This window comes from Poecilia formosa, unplaced genomic scaffold (assembly GCF_000485575.1).
Source record: "Poecilia formosa unplaced genomic scaffold, Poecilia_formosa-5.1.2 Scaffold762, whole genome shotgun sequence".
NCBI lineage: Eukaryota > Metazoa > Chordata > Actinopteri > Cyprinodontiformes > Poeciliidae > Poecilia > Poecilia formosa.
In genome coordinates, this window is record NW_006800701.1 from 74788 (window position 1) to 94893 (window position 20106).

At 40.2% G+C, this 20106-nt stretch overlaps 2 protein-coding genes across 5 annotated transcripts in view; both read right to left on the minus strand.

Annotated features, from left to right (window-relative positions):
- LOC103131441 (regulator of nonsense transcripts 1) overlaps positions 1 to 9022 on the minus strand; it is a 20930-nt gene extending 11908 nt beyond the window's left edge. The window contains exons 1-12 of one of the 3 annotated variants that reach the window (XM_016666649.1): positions 8622 to 9016; positions 7978 to 8114; positions 7441 to 7563; positions 5723 to 5890; positions 5467 to 5647; positions 3132 to 3293; positions 2809 to 2893; positions 2213 to 2311; positions 1634 to 1742; positions 1383 to 1542; positions 1161 to 1279; positions 511 to 675 (exon numbers count right to left, since the gene is read on the minus strand). In XM_016666649.1, the coding sequence (XP_016522135.1) occupies positions 511 to 675; positions 1161 to 1279; positions 1383 to 1542; positions 1634 to 1742; positions 2213 to 2311; positions 2809 to 2893; positions 3132 to 3293; positions 5467 to 5647; positions 5723 to 5890; positions 7441 to 7563; positions 7978 to 8114; positions 8622 to 8792 (1679 nt within the window). In that variant the 5' untranslated portion in view covers positions 8793 to 9016. Of the gene's footprint in view, positions 1 to 510; positions 676 to 1160; positions 1280 to 1382; positions 1543 to 1633; positions 1743 to 2212; positions 2312 to 2808; positions 2894 to 3131; positions 3294 to 5466; positions 5648 to 5722; positions 5891 to 7440; positions 7564 to 7977; positions 8115 to 8621 lie in introns of all 3 variants that reach the window. The other 2 variants (XM_016666650.1, XM_016666651.1) reach the window with 2 other exon arrangements.
- A 5168-nt stretch (positions 9023 to 14190) lies between these two features.
- On the minus strand, positions 14191 to 18959 carry LOC103131442 (pyroglutamyl-peptidase 1-like). 2 transcript variants are annotated; one of them, XM_007543091.2, is made up of 5 exons: positions 18828 to 18959; positions 18405 to 18457; positions 15939 to 16055; positions 14836 to 15068; positions 14191 to 14741 (listed from the first exon to the last, which is right to left on the minus strand). In XM_007543091.2, exons 1-5 carry the CDS (start codon positions 18856 to 18858, stop codon positions 14531 to 14533), a joined length of 645 nt encoding a protein of 214 aa, XP_007543153.1. In that variant the 5' UTR covers positions 18859 to 18959; the 3' UTR covers positions 14191 to 14530. The 2 variants fall into 2 exon arrangements, with proteins under 2 accessions (XP_007543153.1, XP_016522134.1); XM_016666648.1 differs by lacking the exon at positions 18828 to 18959 and having other exon boundaries at positions 18405 to 18688.
- Positions 18960 to 20106: the final 1147 nt, after the last annotated feature.

Genomic DNA, 20106 nt, shown 5'->3' on the forward strand with positions numbered 1-20106 from the left:
GTGAAACTGTAGCAAATTGTTGATTTGCCACTTTGTACATTGAAAGTTACCCCAAATAAAAGGTAACGGTTATTTATATGTCCTAACTTTGCTGGTCAAAACACAAACACCAGATTGCTTACAAACATCCACTGATTAATCAGCCAGCCAGAGATTAAAATCAGCTCATCAGATTTTCATTGGCTGTGCCTGGTAAAGGTATTCCACCAACAGAATTCACAATTTGATGTTCTCTTTGAACTTTACCAAACAAATCTGATAAAATGTGCAGACCAATGCTTGGAAAGCATAAATGGTGGGAATTTTGTCATTTCTCCATTTTCAACTTAATTTAAAACTATTACCTCAATAAATCTCAAAGCACATTTTTACTCTTGTACATTTCAATATATTAGCAAAAAAAAACACAACAAAAAACAGAACAGGTAGAGAAAATATGTAGAGAAAAGCCTGATCTCTAATCACTTAACATGAAAACAGTGACTACACACACCGTCCCTTGTGTGTTACCTTTCCATGTTCCGAGTCTGGTTGTGCAGAGCCAGGAAGGACACCGGAGAATCAATAGCTTCCCTGCTTTTGGCACAAAGTCTCACTACCTTCAGCCCCGTCTGGTGAATCTTCTCAGTCAGCTGATCAACAGCAATGTTACTAGGAGCACACACCAGCACTGGTCTGGAAGAACAACACAAGGGCAACATGAAAACTGTCTCAGTTAGTCCTCAGAAATGCAGCTTGCTGCCAAATAGATCAGTCATTTTTCAACATCAGAGAAAATAAAAAGCCTCATCCACAGTAAGGACTGGGGTATGTAAACTTTTGATCAGTCAATTTGGGAAGTTTCTGTTGTCATTATCATTTCAAAAAGGTTAAAAGGGTTGTTTGGCAAATGTATTTAACCACCATAAATAATGAGTGAAGAGATTTTCCTTTATTTATATTCTTTGGATAATGACCACAAAAAAATATCAAGAATTCTGACAGGGTATGAAAACTTATGAGCCCAACTGTATCTTGCCAATGTTTTTTTTTCTTCATTTAGGATCAAATTAATGCGAGTCTTGAAGGATACCCCAGTTTAAAACACCCAGTTGAAAATAGAGGATTTCTGATTTCTGCTTTTCTGTAAGTCCAATAATTAAACTGTTGTAGTTCCTTACCCGGTTCCCTGCCTAGCCAGATGGTACACTATGGTGGCTGAGGTGACCGTCTTCCCTGTGCCAGGGGGACCCTGGATCAGACTGAGGGGCCACTGCAACACTGTCTTCACAGCATAGACCTGTGTCACAACAAAGCATGTTCATTAAACCCAGTTAGTAAAAGTACCAGGCAGCAAACAGCAATGATCATTATGCTGTTAGTATTGTATCTCTCAAGGTCACCTGAGAGTGGTTGAGGTCAGGCAGGCCTTGAGCAGTGAAGCGCTTAGGCAGCTGGCACTTAATGAGCACGTCCTCCACCTCGTGTCCCAGCAACTTGTGATAGATGTAGCCAGAAACTGAAGTCTCATCCACAGCAAATGTTTTCAGGGCGCTCTGCATCCTTCAGAATAAAAGCACAAAAAGCCAGCTACTACACCACTTCTCTTCATCATAACAGGTGCAAACAAGGCTGTTCGGCTGTGGTTGAATACCTGTCAAAGGAGGTGGACTTCCACACAAAGTCCACCTGGAAGTTATGAGGGATCTCCACCGGAGCTCCGGCACTACTCCGAAGCTCAATGGCAATCTCATCGCCGTAGTCTTGGGTTAAATGTTAAGGACTCCTCCATGTCTCCCAGAATTAAACTAACGTACACAAAAACAAAATCCCAGTAAAATATACTGAAGTCTGTGGAGGATGTGAATACCTTTTAAAGAATTGTAGCCGTGTAAAGTGGTTTCTGGCTAAAACATAATTTTAATTCATTGGATGGATAATTTATTAATTAAACTTTATAGCATTTCTATTTGTTATTTAGAAATGTTGGAAGGATGCTCTAAACATAACGTGATATAGTTTGTTCATATTGTTACAGTGTGTAAATATACAATACACTACCAGTATGACTTAAACTAAGCCTAGCTTAGTTTAAGTAGTTTGCCAGAACTGCCACTAGATTGTGCTATGCCTCCTTGTTTCACCCTAACCCTGTTCTGCCCACTCTGCCTTATGATTATCTGACCAGAACACTTGTGAACAATTGTGTGCCTGTTAACAGTCAGAAGGATACTGTCAGGAACTTTGATGACATGTCCAATGCCTTTCCATGGAGGGGCCAGGTCTCCTTTATATCTGAGGCAGATTTCATCACCCTGCATTAGTCGCATATCTCAAAAAAAACAAAACAAAAAACAAAACAAAAAAAAAAGAAAATAGATGTTAGAAATTAGCCAAGAGAAAAGTTCAGAGCATAATTCCTGCTGCAAAATGAACAAATATTAGGGTAGTACCGATTGTAGTTTCTGGCCGATCACCAATCTTTAAAAAAACCTGACCTGCTGATTCTGATTTTGGCCAATACCGATTTTTTCCCCTGAAAATTCGGCAAAATATAGCGACAGAGTTGCTAAGTTAGCAACAGTGGGGGGTGACTATTGTTAACCACAGAGGTTCAGATGTGACCTGGTGGGCCGATCTGTCAGTCAGTTTCTCACTGCTGAGCAAAAGAGAACAGTGGGTGATTTTCAGTCCTTTGTGGAGAGAGAGATCGGTGGATAAGATCCGCTTCACATCAAGCAATCTCCCAAAATTGAGCAAATTGGAATGGATTTATCAGTGCTTCCCCAACAAGTGTGTGTGAAGATGGTAAAAACTTAAGATAGTTACCAGAGTCAGTCTTGGGAAGGGTGAAATAAGCAATCCTTTTTTTATTCAGGCCCAGGTCCCATCTAATCGTTATATTTTCTTGAGTCTGAAGAGGGGAAATAATAGGACATGCTTCAACTGAGCTAACAATAACTATTGAGTAAAATAATAAGCATGTAGAAAAGCTAGATATCATTCAACCCTAACCCCTGTGGGTTTTCACCCAAAACTATTAAGATTTTTTTTGTTTGAGAATAATAAAAATACATAGATCACAATAATCAAATTTTTCTGCTTGTATGACAAGCATACACCAAACACTTTATGAATAATTGCCAGTTAACCTGTGACTCTTTCAGTTTCTTATCATAGTCAGCCTCCAGCTTTACAAGAGGTCCAAAGATATTCTGGTACTGATAGGCATCCTCGTAACGCAGGAGGACGTGCTGTGGCTCCTCGTCCACTCCAGGCTTCTCCAGGTCCTCCAGAGTAGCAGTGGGATTTTCCTGTCAGAAAAACAAAGACTAAGTCTAACATGACAAGGGTCAAATAAAAAGCCACATAAACCAGTTCCATGGTTGTATTAACTCTAGATAGCTTCCTGCTGAGCACATCGAGAGTAAAGAAGCCTTAGGAACTAAGGCACAGATAAATCCGATAAACTGGATTTCCTAAACTTTGGGAAATTGGTGATTGGCCAATACTGATCTTATCCACTGATTTTATTTACCTCCACAAAGCTCTGAAAAGCCACCACAACCACCACCACCAGAATAATAATAATGTCCCCTTTTGCTCTACATTGAGAGAGGACTGACTGACAGATCCACGATGACATCTGCACTGTTTTAGAATTGTAGTCTGCCTGTAGTTTTAGCAATGGTAGCAGAGGAAGTGAAGGAAGCCATGTTGGCAACACTTCCAAATATTGAATTAAGATCAACATATCGGCTCTTCTCTCTTTGCAGTGGAGAATGGTTGCTTACAGAGCTGGCAATTTCCGGTAAGCTTCATAGCATTGAAATGGAGCATTACATACGTCACACGCAAACATTAGCAATTGGGTAAAATTTAAAACCTCAACACAGTCCACGCCTCCAGGAAGTGATAATTTATCAACAGCTGAGAGCCCAGACCCTCTGGACAAAGCAAAGCGTATTAGGAACAGCTTATGTTTGTGTCACCCTATGACTAATGGCAGGCAACTGAAAACAACAGTATTGGAGGTTTTTATCAGAAGCCTCTGATAAAAGACCCTTTTAAGGGACTAAGAGAAAAAGGAAACAAAAAAAAAACATACGCATGGACAGAAAAAGGTAAATGGGAAAATAAGAAAAAAAGGAAAAATGAGAAAGAAAAAAAATGGCCTCAGCAGATACAGTATACGTGCACTGTCGGGATTGGGGTTTTTTCTGGTGTATTTTTTAGTTTTCTGTGGAGTCTCTGTGTTGTCCTGACTGCCCCTGATTGTTCCCAGCTGTGTCTCGTCCCCCGATTACCCTCCGTGTATGTCAAAGTGTTCTATAATTTCATGGCTTCCCACACTTGAAAAGGAGGACTTGAAGAGACTTCAGGATTTTACTCAATCTTTTTTTATTTTCACCAATGAGTGAGAATCAATGAACAGGTGAAAAACCTACAAAACGCATACAAAATATTTTAACCCATTTTAGACATTTGGTTCAAAGTTAATAATTTATCTTACTCACCAATTCCATTTTTAACCTTAGACATACATTTCTTTCACAATTTTAACCATAAATTCAAGTATTAAATTATTAAATTCCATGTTTTGTTGAATCAAACAAATCCAAACATTTTAGAATTACATTCTTTTTCAATCTTAGGACATAAATTTTTACATTAAATATCTTAACATACATTTAATAGAACCAAACTGTAAAAACTAGCAGTGCAAACTGTTACTCCAATAAATTCTGCATTTCTTTTCTCAAATGCAAAACCAAAGTCAAACTGCATTTCAATTGAGTCCAGTTAATTGCTTAACAGTAGTCCTTGTTTAATCTAAGTCCTTTTCTCATGAAATGCTGCTTTGGAGGCTGTGTTTGCCTTCCTCAGCTCTGTTGCAAAACCAGCAAAGTGGTTGGGTGGATTCCTTATATTACCTGAGTTGAGGGTGCTGCTGATTGGGCCAGATTTCTTTCACCTGCTGAGAAGTGCTGCAGAGTGGCACACTAATGTATGTGTTTTGTGTGTGCACACACAAATGTGTCTATTCATGCACCCACATCTGAACTCATGAGCAGATCTGTGCAACAGTGTATTTAATGTCACCTGTGTCCCATGTTCTTTGTTGTGTCCTTGTCGTACCGTTCTGTCTACCGTGTCACGTGTAGTCTGCGTCTTCCGAGGTTCCTTCGTGTTCTCAGTTGCTACCAGTTAATGAGCCTAAGCCTTCCGTTCGACTGTGCTGCCTGGTGTTTTGGAACTTTTTTGTGGACTGTTTTTCATTAAAATCAACCTTTCCATCTCTCAACCTGGGCCTACGGCATCTCTCTCTCTGCACCTTTACCACAGTTGATGACATGCACATAATAACCTGACCATGCATGGAGTTCAAATGCAACACAGTTCATACAGCTGTCTAGACAAATCAGATTCCATGCAAAGAAGAGTTACTGTAAATAAATGAGTGTGTGACAGAAAGGCTAATATTACCTTCCACAGCTCCTCCAGCTTATTGATCTGCTGGGCGGTGATCTGCCGGGCCCGGAGCTGCTCCTGTTCTGAGGGGATTTTAACCAGCCAAGACAGGAAGCAGCGGTCCTGGATGAGTGGCTGCCACTGGGAGCTGTCCCAGTTAATGTCCTTCAGGCTACTCTGACTGGCACACGGCTGTCTGGGATTCATTTGGACAGAAATCAGTATTCTTTTAAAGCAAGCCTATGATCAGGAACATGTGTGAGCGGGGTACCTGCACAGCAACACCACCACTGAGTCGGCCTTGGCTGGGATGAAGCCCAGCAAGAAGACGTTGCGGCAGCCACAGTTGTAGCACTCCAACACCGTCTCTCCCAGAGGCCCATCTTTGTGCAGGGTCACCTCCTTGGACTTGGCCCTCACCAGGTGGTTCACGATGTGGCTGCAAAGGTAAGCCAATTAAAATTATCGCAAAGAGTACAGGAAGTGACATCACTCCTGTGCTTATAGCACGCTCAACATGCCTCTAGACTGCAAGTCATTGTTTAGTTGTGTGCAGCTCTGAACACATTGGCAGGAAAAGCAGCAAGATACAGTGACAAGATGTAAAGAACCAAAACGTAATGCAGGGTGCATATTTTGTTTTCCTGATATAACATTCTATACAAAATGATTGTGTTATTGGTGCAGTACTTATAAGAATGACTCTCCAGTGCCTTGTTTCTTAAGCTTTTACACAATTTGTCATGTTGCAACTAAAAACAAAGAGGTATTATTCAGGATATTAATAGACCAATACTAAAGTAGTGCATACTAAAGTGAAAACAAAGTAAAATTTTCAAATATATTAACAAATAAAAATCTTAAGAATTGTCTGCATTTGTATTCAGCCCCCATGAGTTAATTCCCTGTAACTACCGTTCACCGTCATCACGACTGCTAGACTTTTGGAATATGTTTCTACCAGCTTTGCATATCAAGAAATCAAGATTTTTTTTGACAATTCTTCTTTGCAAAACAGTTCAAGTTTAGTTAAATTTCATGTGGAATGTGTGTGAAAATTAATGTTCCCCTTAAACTTACTGTGGGTCTCTTTAAGTAGGCCATTTCAACACTTAAATATGCACTGATCTAAGCCACTCCTTCCTAGCTGTGGCTGAATGTGTACAGGTGAAGATCCACCCCAGTCTCCAGACTTCTTCAGCTTCTAACAGGTTTACTTCCAGGATTGTCCTGATTTAGCTCCGTCCGTCTTCTATCAGCTCTGACCAGGTTCCCAGTCCTGCCTCAAGAAACATATCCCCCCAGCATTATGCTGCCACCACAACCACCACCACCAGAATAATAATAATGTTTATCATAATTACTACTATTTTTGTTGTTTATAGATGTTGAAATTTGCTTTGGACTCTGCGTGGTGGGTAAAAACTGTAAAACACTTTGTGAAACATTACTGTGTTTGGGGAAAAATGATTCCTTGTGTCATCTTCCAGAGGAGAGCTTAACAAACTCCCCAAAATAATTACAAATTGAAAAAAAAATACTTTACAAAGGGAAATTAAATGTTTTTTTTGTTTTTTTTGTTGGACTTTTTGTTTTGTTTACCTCTCCCAGAATCCTTTGCTCTGTGTTGATGATCTTATTGGTCATACTGATGATTCGTAAGCGTGTGTGAAATGTTTTCAGGGTGATGTGCAATGTTCCATTCTCCACACATATCGTTTAACCTCCAGGCTAAAAATGTCAATTTGATTAATACTTCTTTATTATCATGAGTTACTTTGCTTTGGTCTGTCACCAAAAATGCAATAAAGGTTGTAGCTGTAGCAAGTTAAAGTTATGTGAAAACCTTTGCAAGGAACTGTACCAGTATTCATTTCAATCAAATTTAGAATAACATCAAGTTTTTAAATACATTTTAGGAACGAAAAAAAAAACAAAAAGCTCAATTTAATGAACAAATACTCTCTTCGTTGTGCATGTGACTGATACCTGCCAGATGTATTCCCACGGCCATTACAGAACCATTTCTTGCTGGTGTTGCAGTAGACCACACAGGCTGGATCGTGAATTCCACAGTAACTACAGAAATGCAAGGAATAAAAAACAGAACAACTACACTGAGGTGACATATGAAACCTTGGAAAACAAAAGACAGAAATGTATGAGCAGGCTGTCAAAGATTGTCACTACATTTACTCACTGAATGTCATGGATTTTATATTAATATTTTGAAATAAGTACTCAGGTTTTTTCAGAGACACTTGTTTTTACAAAGACCCATCTACAGATGTTCAAGGCTTAAAATCTTCTGATGGTGTTACTGCTGCTACCTCCTCCTATCTTTGCTTTGATTACATAAAAACATCACTTGTTTCATAATCCCATTTGACCCTAGCAGTTCATGGTTATTATCGGTCTGTGATTTGTTGGTAAGTGAGCTCATTGGATAAGTTCTGCCTAGAAACTCAGTCTGGACCTGAGGGTGAAAAAACTGGAGGAGGCACATGCAACAGTCAGGTCTTTTACCAGCAGGCATGCAATGGGAGGTCCTTGCTATAGTAAGCATCCTCCTCATCTTCCTCAAAGTTTAATTCTGCAAGGAGCTGGCTAGCTTTCACCACAGGGTCATCTCCATTCTGCAGCACAACATCCGAACCGTTGACCTGAGGAGAATAACATCAATGACTGGATCATAAAAAAAACATATACAACACTAAATTCACTCACTGGAAACCTCTGTTTTAAAAAGCCTGAACACAGTTAATTTGATGCGATCGATCAGCTCTCATCAGTTATATTATAGTACAGGAACACCGCTCTGTGTACTGTACGATTAAATAACTGTTGACAGCCTTGAGCCACAGCTTGCTTCGGTGTTCAGTAAACAGACTGCGTTCGTCTGCTTTTATTACTGACCCATTGAAAATTAGCAGTGACTGGTTGCACAGGTAATAATTAGCACTGTTGCTCTTAAGTAAATAAAGCTCGAACTCTAACATGCTAACTGTAAAAGCAGAGCAGCTAACCTCCTAGGCAACCAACGGCATTAAAGCAACACATCAGGCATCTTCCAGGCTGTTAGCTACCATCAGCTAACTTGTATTGTGTTAACACAGCAGGAGGCGCATTTTCTAAACAAATGGCGAAAAAAATTGAACAATTTCACGAACCTGATTATCTAACTGGCTGTGGGTCTGGCCCTGCGTCTGCGTTTGGCTTGGCAAGGTAAAATCAATGAAGTCGTACTCGGAGCCCTGGGTGTCCGCTCCCAGCAGCTCCGACTCCTCGGTGTCCAGGAACGTCAGGGTCTGCGAGTTCGGCCCGTACGCCTCCACGCTCATGTTTCCTGCTTCTTCTCGATGGTGTTCCTACCGCTTCGAGAATATTCCATAAAGCGTCGGTACCCCGGAGTCGTCCCAACCACAGAGACAGGATAATGATGCAGAAGGTGGCTAAGGAGATGGAGTCTCGCTGTGGACAAGTGGATAGTGTTCCGTTTCCTGTGGTTCATCACTAACACTCGGCTCCTAAAGGACCTTCAGTGCACTGGGCCTGCAGAGGAAAGGAGACAAGAACGTCTGTGCCATCTTGTGAATACGGACTGTTAAAAACGTGCAGTCTCAAAAACATGAAGTTTGTCATGCAACAATGTTCTTTAAAATACAATATTCAGTTTGTTTAACTGAGAACAGTACACTGATAATAAAACCAACTGGGTTTTGAAATTAGGATTAGTCTGTTGTTAAATCTTAAAATTTAGAATATAATATTTTACTAATTTGTTTATTTTCTGGTTGATTCATAATTAGAATTTTTTGTTTAAGTTTAGTTGTTTATAATTTGTTGGTCAGTAATTTGTTTAATTAGTTAATTTCAGTTTGGGATGTGGTGCTTCACATAGAAATACTTAGACTTTTGGTAGCTGTGTAGGCACTTAAGTGGTCATATGGTTTGTTTGTTTGTTTGTTTGTTTGTTTTACAAGTGACATCGTCGGTCACCCAGTCAACGTCAGGCTGCCACTCAGTCAGTGGGTGAGCAGGTTAGTCAATCAGTTAGCCATGATGCAGGAACCAGAGGAGGAGAAGCAGAAATCCTGTGAATCTGTACCATATTGTCTGCCTGCAGTTATGGAATAAAAGAACATAGAACAGTTTTGTTTGTTTTTTTGGAACATTTTTTTGTAGCTGCATAAACCAGAAACAAGTGACAATTTGAGTTGCACTTTATTTTAGCTTGATGACCTTTAAGTCTGAAGTTTTATTTTTTCATAGACAAATAGTTACTAAAGAAAGTTCTTTAAAAGAAAAAAAACATGCATGCATTCTGAACTCACTCTACTTTAGCTTAACTGAACTTCTCTCTTTTTTACTGCAAAAGTATGGGATGCTTTTCTTACTTTGTCCCCCTTTTGCACCGGCAGTTTATCTTGAGGAAATAAACAAAGGTGCAGAAGTTCATTAAACTGTAACATGCGCACTGCGCTGCACAACTAATGCGGACCCGGCTCAGCCGCTGCGAAGAATTAAACTTAACTCACCCAGCTGTTTTAACAAATGGAGCTGAAGATATTACCCTCCTGCGCTCAGGAGGAGTGTGGCAGATGGAACATCTGTCCATTCCGGGGAACCGAAACCACAAATAAATAAATAAATAAATAAAATCCTGATAAAAGCGCACTTCTGGACACCGCACAGGGTAAAAAGCTCATAGAGTTCAATTGATCAGTTTGGATCAGACGGATCCAACTGACTGATGAACCAGAGCAGATTTCTCTACAGATGTGGACCAGGAGGAATTTGTAATACTGTGTATTCAGACCCCAGCAGGTGAAGTGCTGGTAATTTAAGTGGAGTAGTTTAATTTCATTTATTATAAGTTGTTGGGGCCACAGTCAGCTTTCCACAAATGTTAAAGGTTCTCAGCTTGCTCAGGTTAGTACATCCTGGCCTGAGCCTTCCTATAAAGCTGCTTGGTGTTGCTTGTCCAGTCCAGCTTGTTGTCCAGCCACAGGCCAAAATATTTATAGGTCTGCACGACCTCCACCTCCTCCCTTCCTATCAGAACTAGTCTTGGACTGCCTCTTTCCCTCCTGAAGTCAATGACCAGTTCCTTTGTCTTGGAAGTATTTAGATGTATCCCATTTCTATGACACCAGACAACAAAGTCCCTCACCAGACTCATCTACTCCTCTTCGCTGTCCTTGATGCACCCCATGATGGCAGTGTCATCAGCATACTTTTGAATATGACATGTTTCAGAGTCATAGCAGAAGTCTGAGGTGTACAGGGTGAAGAGGTTGGGTGACAGCACCGTCCCCTGCAGGGCTCCAATGTTACTGACCACAGTGTCAGACGTGATGTTATTCATCCTGACGAATTGTGGTCTGTCGGTAAGGTAGTTGCAAATCCAGGTTACCAGGCAGCAGTCCACTTTCATTCTGGTACGTTTTTCCAGAAGTGCAGGGGGCTGGATTGTGTTAAAGACGCTTGAAAAATCCAGGAAGACGATCCTGACGTTGCCACTTCCTTTGTCCAGGTGTGTGTGGGCTCGATGTAGGAGGTGGATGATGGGATCCTCCACTCCAACCTTTGCCCTGTAGGCAAACTGCAGGGGGTCTTCTGCATCCTTTACCTGCATTCTGAAGTGGTCGAGGAAGAGCCTCTCCAGAGTCTTCATCAGATGTGATGTCAGTGCCACTAGTTTGAAGTCATTCAGCTCACTGGGCCTGCTCTTCTTAGGGACAGGGATGATGCAGGATGTCTTCCAGGGTGTGGGCACGCTCCCAAGTTGCAGACTAAGGTTGAAGATTGGTTGTAATGGGTCCCTGAGCTCGATAGCACAGATCTTGAGAATCCGAGGGGATATTCTGTCGGGTCCTGCAGCTTTTCGGGGTCAAAGCTTTCTCAGTTTGGCCCTCACTCACTTGATCAGCTGTAAAGTGTGGAGGTGGCTGTGTGGGGGGGAAAAGGAAGGAGATGGGTTACTAGGCTGCCTTGGAGGAGGAGGTTGGGTCAAAGGGCTGGTATAGGATAGAGGTGAGGCGAGGGTGCCATGATGGTGGAATGACTGCACCTGCTGGTAAGGAGGAGGATGTACTGGGGGAGAGTAGATGCAGTGATGGTGGTGGGTGTTAAGAAAATACATTTAAAATATGCTAGTTTTTAGAATTGATTATATGTTCAAAATATTAGATAAAACTAATAGTGTTTTAAATAAGAAAATTTGGTTCCAAATTATATCCATGGTTCAATCAGTACATAATCTCTTATGTAGGATATTTCTGTTGAAACAAAATACACTAAGTTGAATTAAATTAATTTAGCTTGTAGTTCTCTATAATTTAAAACACAGCTAGTTTTTTCGTGACCTGATCAGGCATCACGAGGGGGTCGAAAACTCTCTCCACATAGGAGTCTTTGTGTGTTTAACCCTTGACTGAGCTGATAGGGTTTTTAACAGCTGGAGTTGTAAAAACAATCTGATCTTGTCAGAATAGTAGAGCTTCCTCTCGGGACAGGGTCATAAAAAACATCACCCCACTCAAAAGAAAATAACGCTTCCTTGATCTTAAAAAAAACAAAACAGGCTTTTACTGGAACATTTCCAACTAGATTTAAACGAACTTACCTAAGGACAGTCCCCTAATTTGAATACAGCAGAAAAGGGAAACATACCCTTCCTATAAAAGCATAGGAACCGGAAATTTAACTTCAGATCGCTCCGGGGTTACCCGTGATGCTGTCTCTGGGGAACGGTGCGCCGGTGAAATGCTTCCCCTTAAGTTTGTCTTGGTGTGTTGATGTCTGTGGAATGAGGTAAATATTGGATTGGATTCTGGTTTGTGATTTTATTATGAGTTATGTTTGCTTCATTAGTTTGTTAGTCTAATTAATGTTATGATTGTACTTGGAAAGCGTTGGTCTTTGTCTTTGCAGCTCATCTGATTCAATGACGACATCAAGGAATCCGGGCAGAAGAGAGAATAAAAATTTGTCAAAAGATTTTAATTGTTCTTCTGAAACAAAATTAACACGAGTGAAGCATAATGGCTAAATCTATTAAAAAGGTTAATCAGTTAATTAGCTCTCTCTTTACTTCCTCTCTCTGTACTAGTCCAAACTTTGTGCCCTGTAATGGTTCTGAAGCCATCCCAGACATAATCTTCCTCCTGTAGTACTCTTTTGCCTCCCTCAGACAATGTTTCATCTCCCTTTGTGCTACCTTTATCTTCTCCTTATCTGTAGTCCTGAAGGCCATCTACTTCTAGTTGAGGGAGCCTTTACTCCTTTACAACCTGCTGTATGTACACCAGGTTGTGGTCTGACTTGCCCAATGGGGGAAGGGCAACAGCCTTATATCCATCTTTTACATTGGTGTACAGTAAATCAATTATCCAGTTGTTCATGGTGGGACAATTGACAATCTGGTGAAAAGCAGTCAGAGTGGAATCCAGGGTGACATGATTAAAATCTCCAGATATTATTATGAGGGCTTCAGGATGTTGCAACTGAAGTTGTGCTGTAACACTTTGTATATTTTGACAGACAGCAGCTGGCTCTGCCCTCAGTGGATGTAAACACAGATGAAGATCACTTGGCTGAATTCCCAGGGGAGGTAGTAAGAATACAGGCTATATATGTATTTTTTCTTTACTAAATTAAATCATTAGTAGATTGACATCAATTTAAGTAATGTTAGTGGCTGATTTTTCCTCATAAATGAGATGTTCATTTTAGTGTATGTCCTAAATAAATAATAAAACTGAATTATACAGTCTCCTTGCTTCTTCCGTTTTTAGCAGATATTTGATGGAAAGGAAAAAATAATCATCCTTCAGATTGATCTTTTTTTTACCATGAAATGTAATGGTGTCATGTGCCCGGTGTTTTTGTTTTGAGACCATCCATCTCATGTCCCTCATCTCCCTGATTCCCTGCAGCTGTGTCGCTCCCTTATTGCGTCCCTTCTTAAGCCTCCCTCAGTAACCTACCCACTGCCAGATTATCGAACGCTCTCAGCAAGTAGTTTCTAGCTCTCTATTCACGCCCTCTGTGTTACTGCCTTGCTCTTGTTCTCTGGATTTCCCCCTTTTGCCTTGCCCTTGTCGGACTGCTGTTTGCCTACCCGGATCTTGACCTAGCCTGTTCTTCTACGCCGCTCACGCCTACTCCCTCGGACTCTGCTCTCTACCCCTTTGTGTATGACCTCGGCCCGGCTGACCAAGAACTTGGATCTTACTCTGATTCTACGTTGTGAGTACGCTGCCCTGCATCAGCGCTTCTCCCCCGGCACCCATGCCCAATCTCCTAGCCTGTACAGCTGTCTAACCAGTGTGCCGCTCTTAGCTTATGCTAATAAAGATCCTAAGTTTTCTACTCACTCCTGTCTCGTGGCTGATTTCGGGTCCTCCTATTGTGGTCTTACAGGAAAATTGTTTTAACATAGCTTGATTATGCTTCATATGTGGACTGGTTGGTGAACTGAGGCAGATCCAGATTTATCTGAGCTACACAGTGTTGAAGATATAAAAAAATATTGTACATATGATAGTCATACATACTATTTGCTAAAATGACAGTACTAATATCAGACAGCGATACTGGCCCAGATTTTCATATCGATCCATCCCATGTCTACTGACCTGGCCAGCAGGGAAACTGTTGTTGTACATGCAGGATCTTTATGTTGGAAGCTAATAATGCTCCATAAGTTATTAAATAACCAACAAGCACAAGATCTAACCACGAAAAACATATATCAACAAGTACTTTATTTCTTCACAGTAATGCTTTGCAAAGTGACAATAAGCACATTTATTAGGTCAAGTGCACAGTGCTGATTCCATTGCAGTTTCCCTGAGATTATTGGGCCTTTACACTACTTTCATTGATAGACTGTGCTATGCACTTAAAGAAATTAAAGTGAAAAATTCATGTTTGGATCACTTTAAACTAGTGATATATACAAATCACTATGGTGGTCTCCACTTGTTTTGACTTTTTTAAAATCATACAACAAAATCAACTCTTCATTAATTTCTACAAAATGTAAGTGGTTTAGTAAGGGTCCTGTTTAGTGTCATTGCTTATGATGGCAATGTTTGTTGTCTTTTTCCCCCCATTCATTGTAATCAACCTCAAGTAAGTTCAGCATTTCCTTTACAACAGCCTGAAGGCCTCTGCCTAGCTCCTCACTGCTGTAGGGTCCTCCTAATGCAGGCACATGGACAAATGCAGAGTAGCCCTGGCCTTGATGCAGTGAGGTGTAGTAGGTGTAATCACAAAGATACCTATCAAGTCCAAAACATGGCAGTTAGATCATATAAAGTCAAGGTTGGCTTCTAGTTCTGGGGCTTTCATGCATGTGTAACATGAATCACTTGCCTTCCAGCATCCTTAGATACAGACACAGTTATCCCGATGTTTGACCCGTTGACCCTTTTGCACACCGTGTTCATGTCTATGACTGATTTTATGTAGTCTGGTCCATTCTCCATGCAGCAGTGGGAGGCAGGGCAGAAGCTGCGGTTGTCCAGACGTGTATAGCCCTTGTTGTGGCCACACTGCTCCAAAGTGACTGAGGTTGCAATCCCAGAAACACCCACATGGACAGCTAGCTGCTCACAGGACACCAAGGTTTAAAATTAACTGACTGTTTATTAAACATAAAGATATGTATAGTTCTGGTCAGAAGTTTATGTACACTAATAATCTGAATGGTGTCAGATTCAGTTGTGGCTTTTGACAATGAGCAGGCATGAATTTATTGTAGTTTTTAACAAATCAACACTGTCAAAAGTATATGCACAGGCTTATACAATTTTTAATTTCCCTCTGGGATTAAAAAAGTAATCCCAGAAGGATTAGACTTGTTCATGTGAGTAACCTCTAATTTCAGTGGAGTTTGACAGTATAATTTTAGAGCAGGTACATTTTTCTTGTTGAGCCCTTCTTGATTTAAAACTCTCTTCCTTGAGGATGGGGACAGTGGTGTTCTTGTTGCCTGAGATTGTGGTTCAAATGTGGACAAACCTCAGGCAGTTATGCCATAGACACACAAAAACAGGAATGGAGAAATCAGACTGATATGAATGGTGCTAATCTACAACCTATAGACATTTTCTGGACTATGGTGAAAAGCCCAGTACATGCCAAAATGAAGAGCACATTCTGATGCAGAGTAGTCAAATGTCCAGCTAGTCAGATGGCTAAAAAAAGTTGCAGGTTTCTATTTTATCTTCTAAGGACTTTTGTTTCAAATATGTACATGTATGAAAATCACATTTATAAATTTGACTGCTGCATATGCAAGTGTGTGCACCTAGGTCTTGAAATAAAAACCAGGAAAAAATTATGGACTACAAGGAGTTAACCCTGTGGGGAAAAAAATAATTCAAATGATCTGTTAAAATTCCAAAATAAATGCGACAATTCATGCTGATCATGAGTATATGTAAACTTCTGGCAAAACATATTTTGCTCAATACCTGGGGCTGATGTTCTTTCCACAGAGACAGTAAAATGTCTTGAACAGCCTGATAATCAACAGGCAGCTCATACACATGAAGATCTACCATCTCCCCCAATCCTAATCGCACCAGTTCCTATGAACACACAAACACACAGTTTTACTGCTCCCTGGAAACATATCTGTTCCCCGTACCACATGGGCACACAGGAAAAGCTAATACTCTAACAAATCAAGTAAATTATTAACAATTCAGAGCATCCTATTCATGAGACTGTCATAACATCTTAAATCGGAGGATTCTTCAAATTCGCTTTAATCCAGACCACTATAGGACCTCCTTCCTGCCCACAGCCATCACCATCTGCAATAACTCTCTGAAGGGTCTGGAATTAAAATGAGTTACAGCACCATTTAATTTCCCTTTGGGATCAACAAAGTATTTTCTATTAGAACTGAATTTGAATTCACAAAGCAGTCAAAAACAGTTCCATGATGGATCTCCCATCCCGCAGCAGTCTAACTATGACAGTGTCATCTGCAAATTTGAATCAATGAGTGAAAGAATTAATATACTTTATTAATCCCACAGGGAAATTCACATTTCATTACAACCCATCCAAAGAACAAACACACAAACGCTTTGGACATGATATGGGTAGACAGGTTCCTGAGGTTGCAGCCCTGGAGGACGCCGCCCTTTAACAGATGAAAATGACAACATTAGATAAGACTGTCATGATGTAGCATGACAGTCTACATCATGTGTGGTGGTGAGAATGAACGCTAAGGACCCAGGTTGAAAGATGAACGATGAATTTAATGACAGAAGCAACTCAACAGTCCAAGAAAACAGGCAGCACAGTGAGCAGAGATAAAGCTAACACTGGTAGCGACTAATCAGGAGAAGACTGCTCCGAGAGCTGACGCCAACACAGGACTTCACAGTTCAACTGTGCTGACAGACTACTAACTCTAGACAAGACTTGACAACATACGACGAGGATCTGACAAAGACAACAGGTGGGCTTAAATACACAGAGGATAACCAGGGAACTAGACACACCTGGGAAACAATTAGGGAGCAGACAGGACAACACAGAGACTCGCATGGAACAGGATCAAAAATAAACACAGAAAAAAATAAATAAATAAACACAGAAAAAATAAAAATAAACACAGAAAACTGAACTCCTGACAAAGATGAGAGAGAAAAAAATCACTTGTGTCCTAGTAGACAGTGTGGAGTTACAAGAAAACCTCTACACATAAAGCAATATATAGACAACATAAGAACTTGAAGAAGTTATTGTTTTTAAAGACACAAAAATGGGACAAGGACACACCCCTGTGGATCACAGCTGTAACACCACTCACCTTTAATGGCTACATGTTAAAAAGTCTTAGATTCATTTCACCAAGCCGACATCACAATTAAAAGGTGTAGTAGTTTGTTCTCTAAGATGTGGAGTTGACTCACATTAACACTTTACCAACCAAGGCCAAAATTACTCAAGGACTGGACATGGACATCCCTGCTCTAATCACTCCAGGTTGGAGCCATAGTGCTGGTACAATTGCAGTAGAGGGTGAAAAGCTGAAATAAGATCCATAAATAAAAGACTTACATGGTTTTTTGTGCCCTGAAGATATGAAGCTATTTTGCAGTGCAGGAGGCTTCGGGATATCCAAGAGTGTCCAACAACTGCCTGGCATGTTAAAAGCCAGCCCCTCAATACTTTGCTTCGTCGAGAGGGTCTGAAATTTGACTACTGAAAAATGATTGCTTGCTGGTGGCATGAACTGTGTTGAGGTTTTAAATTACTACATCAGATTCTACTCAATGTATAACATTTGGCCATTTATTACATATTTAATAAACCAGCTTGAGCTTGCCAAAACTGCGTGTGCTGTAAACAACATCGTGTGGACTAGGGCCACCACATATTTTCCAGCATTATGATATCTTAAACATTCCTCTTGCTCGGACATTAACTGTTTAATACTTGGAAGTGTGGCCAACATGAACTGAACAGCTTTATTCACTTCTTTGACTTTGCCAAACTACAACCCTGTATAGGCAGACTATAATTCTAAAACAGAAAACGAACTTCATTGTTCCCAACTTTTCCTTCTGTTCTCTGACTCGCCTGGTTGAAATTCAACCAAAGACATTGAGATCAATGGGAGAAATGCCAGACGGATCACCGAAGGCAGATGAAAATCAAATAGAATTGCCAAATGACCGAGCTAATAACTGCCAGGACCACTGTCACCTGTGGAGTGTCTAACTGAACACAGAATTATGTTGTCACTAGAACAGATCTTGCTCAGCATTCACAACAGATGTGTGTTAAAGCATTTTTCTCATAAAAAGCAGGAATGTCTGCTCATTAAAAAAACGTCAAGTAGACTGGATGTACAATGATGGATGACAGAAGACTGTTGCAAAGTTATTAAATTAGACACACAACCCGATGATTACCTGTACTGCCACCCAGCTCGAGTTCACAGCATGCTCACCAAAGGGCTCAAACCCTGCAGGAAACAGAAAACTGTCAGGCCCTGCAGCATCAGAAACATGCATGAGGTATGCATGCGGATGTTTGTCAGCCTTTAAGCAGGGTCTAAAGTTTACATCAAGTTAAACATTAATTGTAGCAAAGGCGCATGATGACTCATTATTTTCTCAGTTTCATATTTAATCCAGAAATCTGCAGCAAAATCACTCTAATGTGCAGATGCTTGAAAGCTGTGCCATCTTGCATTATGTTGCCCTGGCAACAGCTAAATCCTTTTTTAACCACAGCTCTCTTATGCATGTTAATTCCACAGAACTGTTGAGAAATCAAACACACACATCGAAACACATTTAACTTTCACCACTAAACCAATCAGAGAATCTCACCTGTCACCACTACTATTTTCTTATTGGCCATTATCCTGGTGTTTCAGGAACAGAACTGTTGTGGATGAATAATAGAGTCTAGCCAGGAATCGCAAGTTTGTTTCTGTTCACTGGTCTCTTCTTCTTGTTCACTGTAAAAAGAGAAAAACACACTAAATATACATTAACTCCACTGCCATCTGGTGTCACTGGAGATGCTCTGTAGCTCATTCTATAATTTAAAACAACCACTGACCAAAGCAACATTTGAATTATTTCTGAGAAAAAAAGATGGAAATGGAACTGTTTTTAGTTTAAGTATTTTGAGGCAATACACTATAAACAAAGACAGCAAAATAAAATTATATTTTACAATTTTTCATAAGGTAAATCAGAGTTCTTTCAAAAAATAAAGGAACAAACTTAGCTCCTGCAGGTACCATTACTACGCGGTGAGTCTGTCCATAAAACCAGACTGTTCCAATGCAGGATGAGCAGGAATCTGTCACAAAAATTATTGCAGCGCCTTTATTTGTCCTCATTTCTATAAATATGGCTCAAATTAAAGCTGAGAAAATTGCTGATGTTTTTAAGTATTCTCCCTTGATATAAATCTATAAACAGTTTGGTTTCTATCAAGATGTAACAGAGGACTAAGCAAATTGCTCTTTTATATTGGTGAATAATTACATAATTGCTGTTGTTAATTTTTTATTTTGTCAAAATGTAACAAACCATGATAAACCATGACCATTTATATATTTGATCATTGTTATGTTCAAAGAAGCGAGGCAATTAACCCTTTTTTTGTCATTTATTAAAGGTTTAAAAATTACAGTAGCTGCAGAGCACCACAGCAATGGGAAAACTAGACATTTAATTCCTGAAGAAATTGAGTGGGGCCTGCCTGATGTGGGCAGATCATTTCTGACAGTTAAGTAACAAGTCTGTGCAAGCCAGACTTGCCCTTGGTAAGAACCAGGACAGGCTTGACATGGTCCACCACCAGTGTGCAATGACTGAAGATCATGCAAGGTCCATCCCAATAGTGCTATGGCTAACCTGGTTCTCTACTATCATGCAATGTCTGAACCTCAGGGACAGTGAAATTCAGGCGAGACTGACAACTATAAGCTTTGCACATGTGGTGCAAAATAAAAATAAAAAAAAAAAAGGGAAAAATTTTTTTTTCTAGAAAATTTTCAACCTTCATACTAAGGATTTTAATTCACACTCAAAAATTCTGAGAAATAATAATTTTATGTAAGCAAAATATGAATAATCACAGGAAATATGTATT

What these genes read in the sequence shown, in the direction of transcription:
- LOC103131442 (XM_016666648.1), bottom strand. Translation starts at nt 18,506, where the DNA reads ATGCATGTTTCTGATGCTGCAGGGCCTGACAGTTTTCTGTTTCCTGCA. An exon ending in CGAGCTGGGTGGCAGTACAG is followed by an intron (nt 16,056 to 18,404) that starts GTAATCATCGGG and finishes GTGTGTTCATAG; the next exon opens with GAACTGGTGCGATTAGGATT. An exon ending in GGAAAGAACATCAGCCCCAG is followed by an intron (nt 15,069 to 15,938) that starts GTATTGAGCAAA and finishes TCCTGTGAGCAG; the next exon opens with CTAGCTGTCCATGTGGGTGT.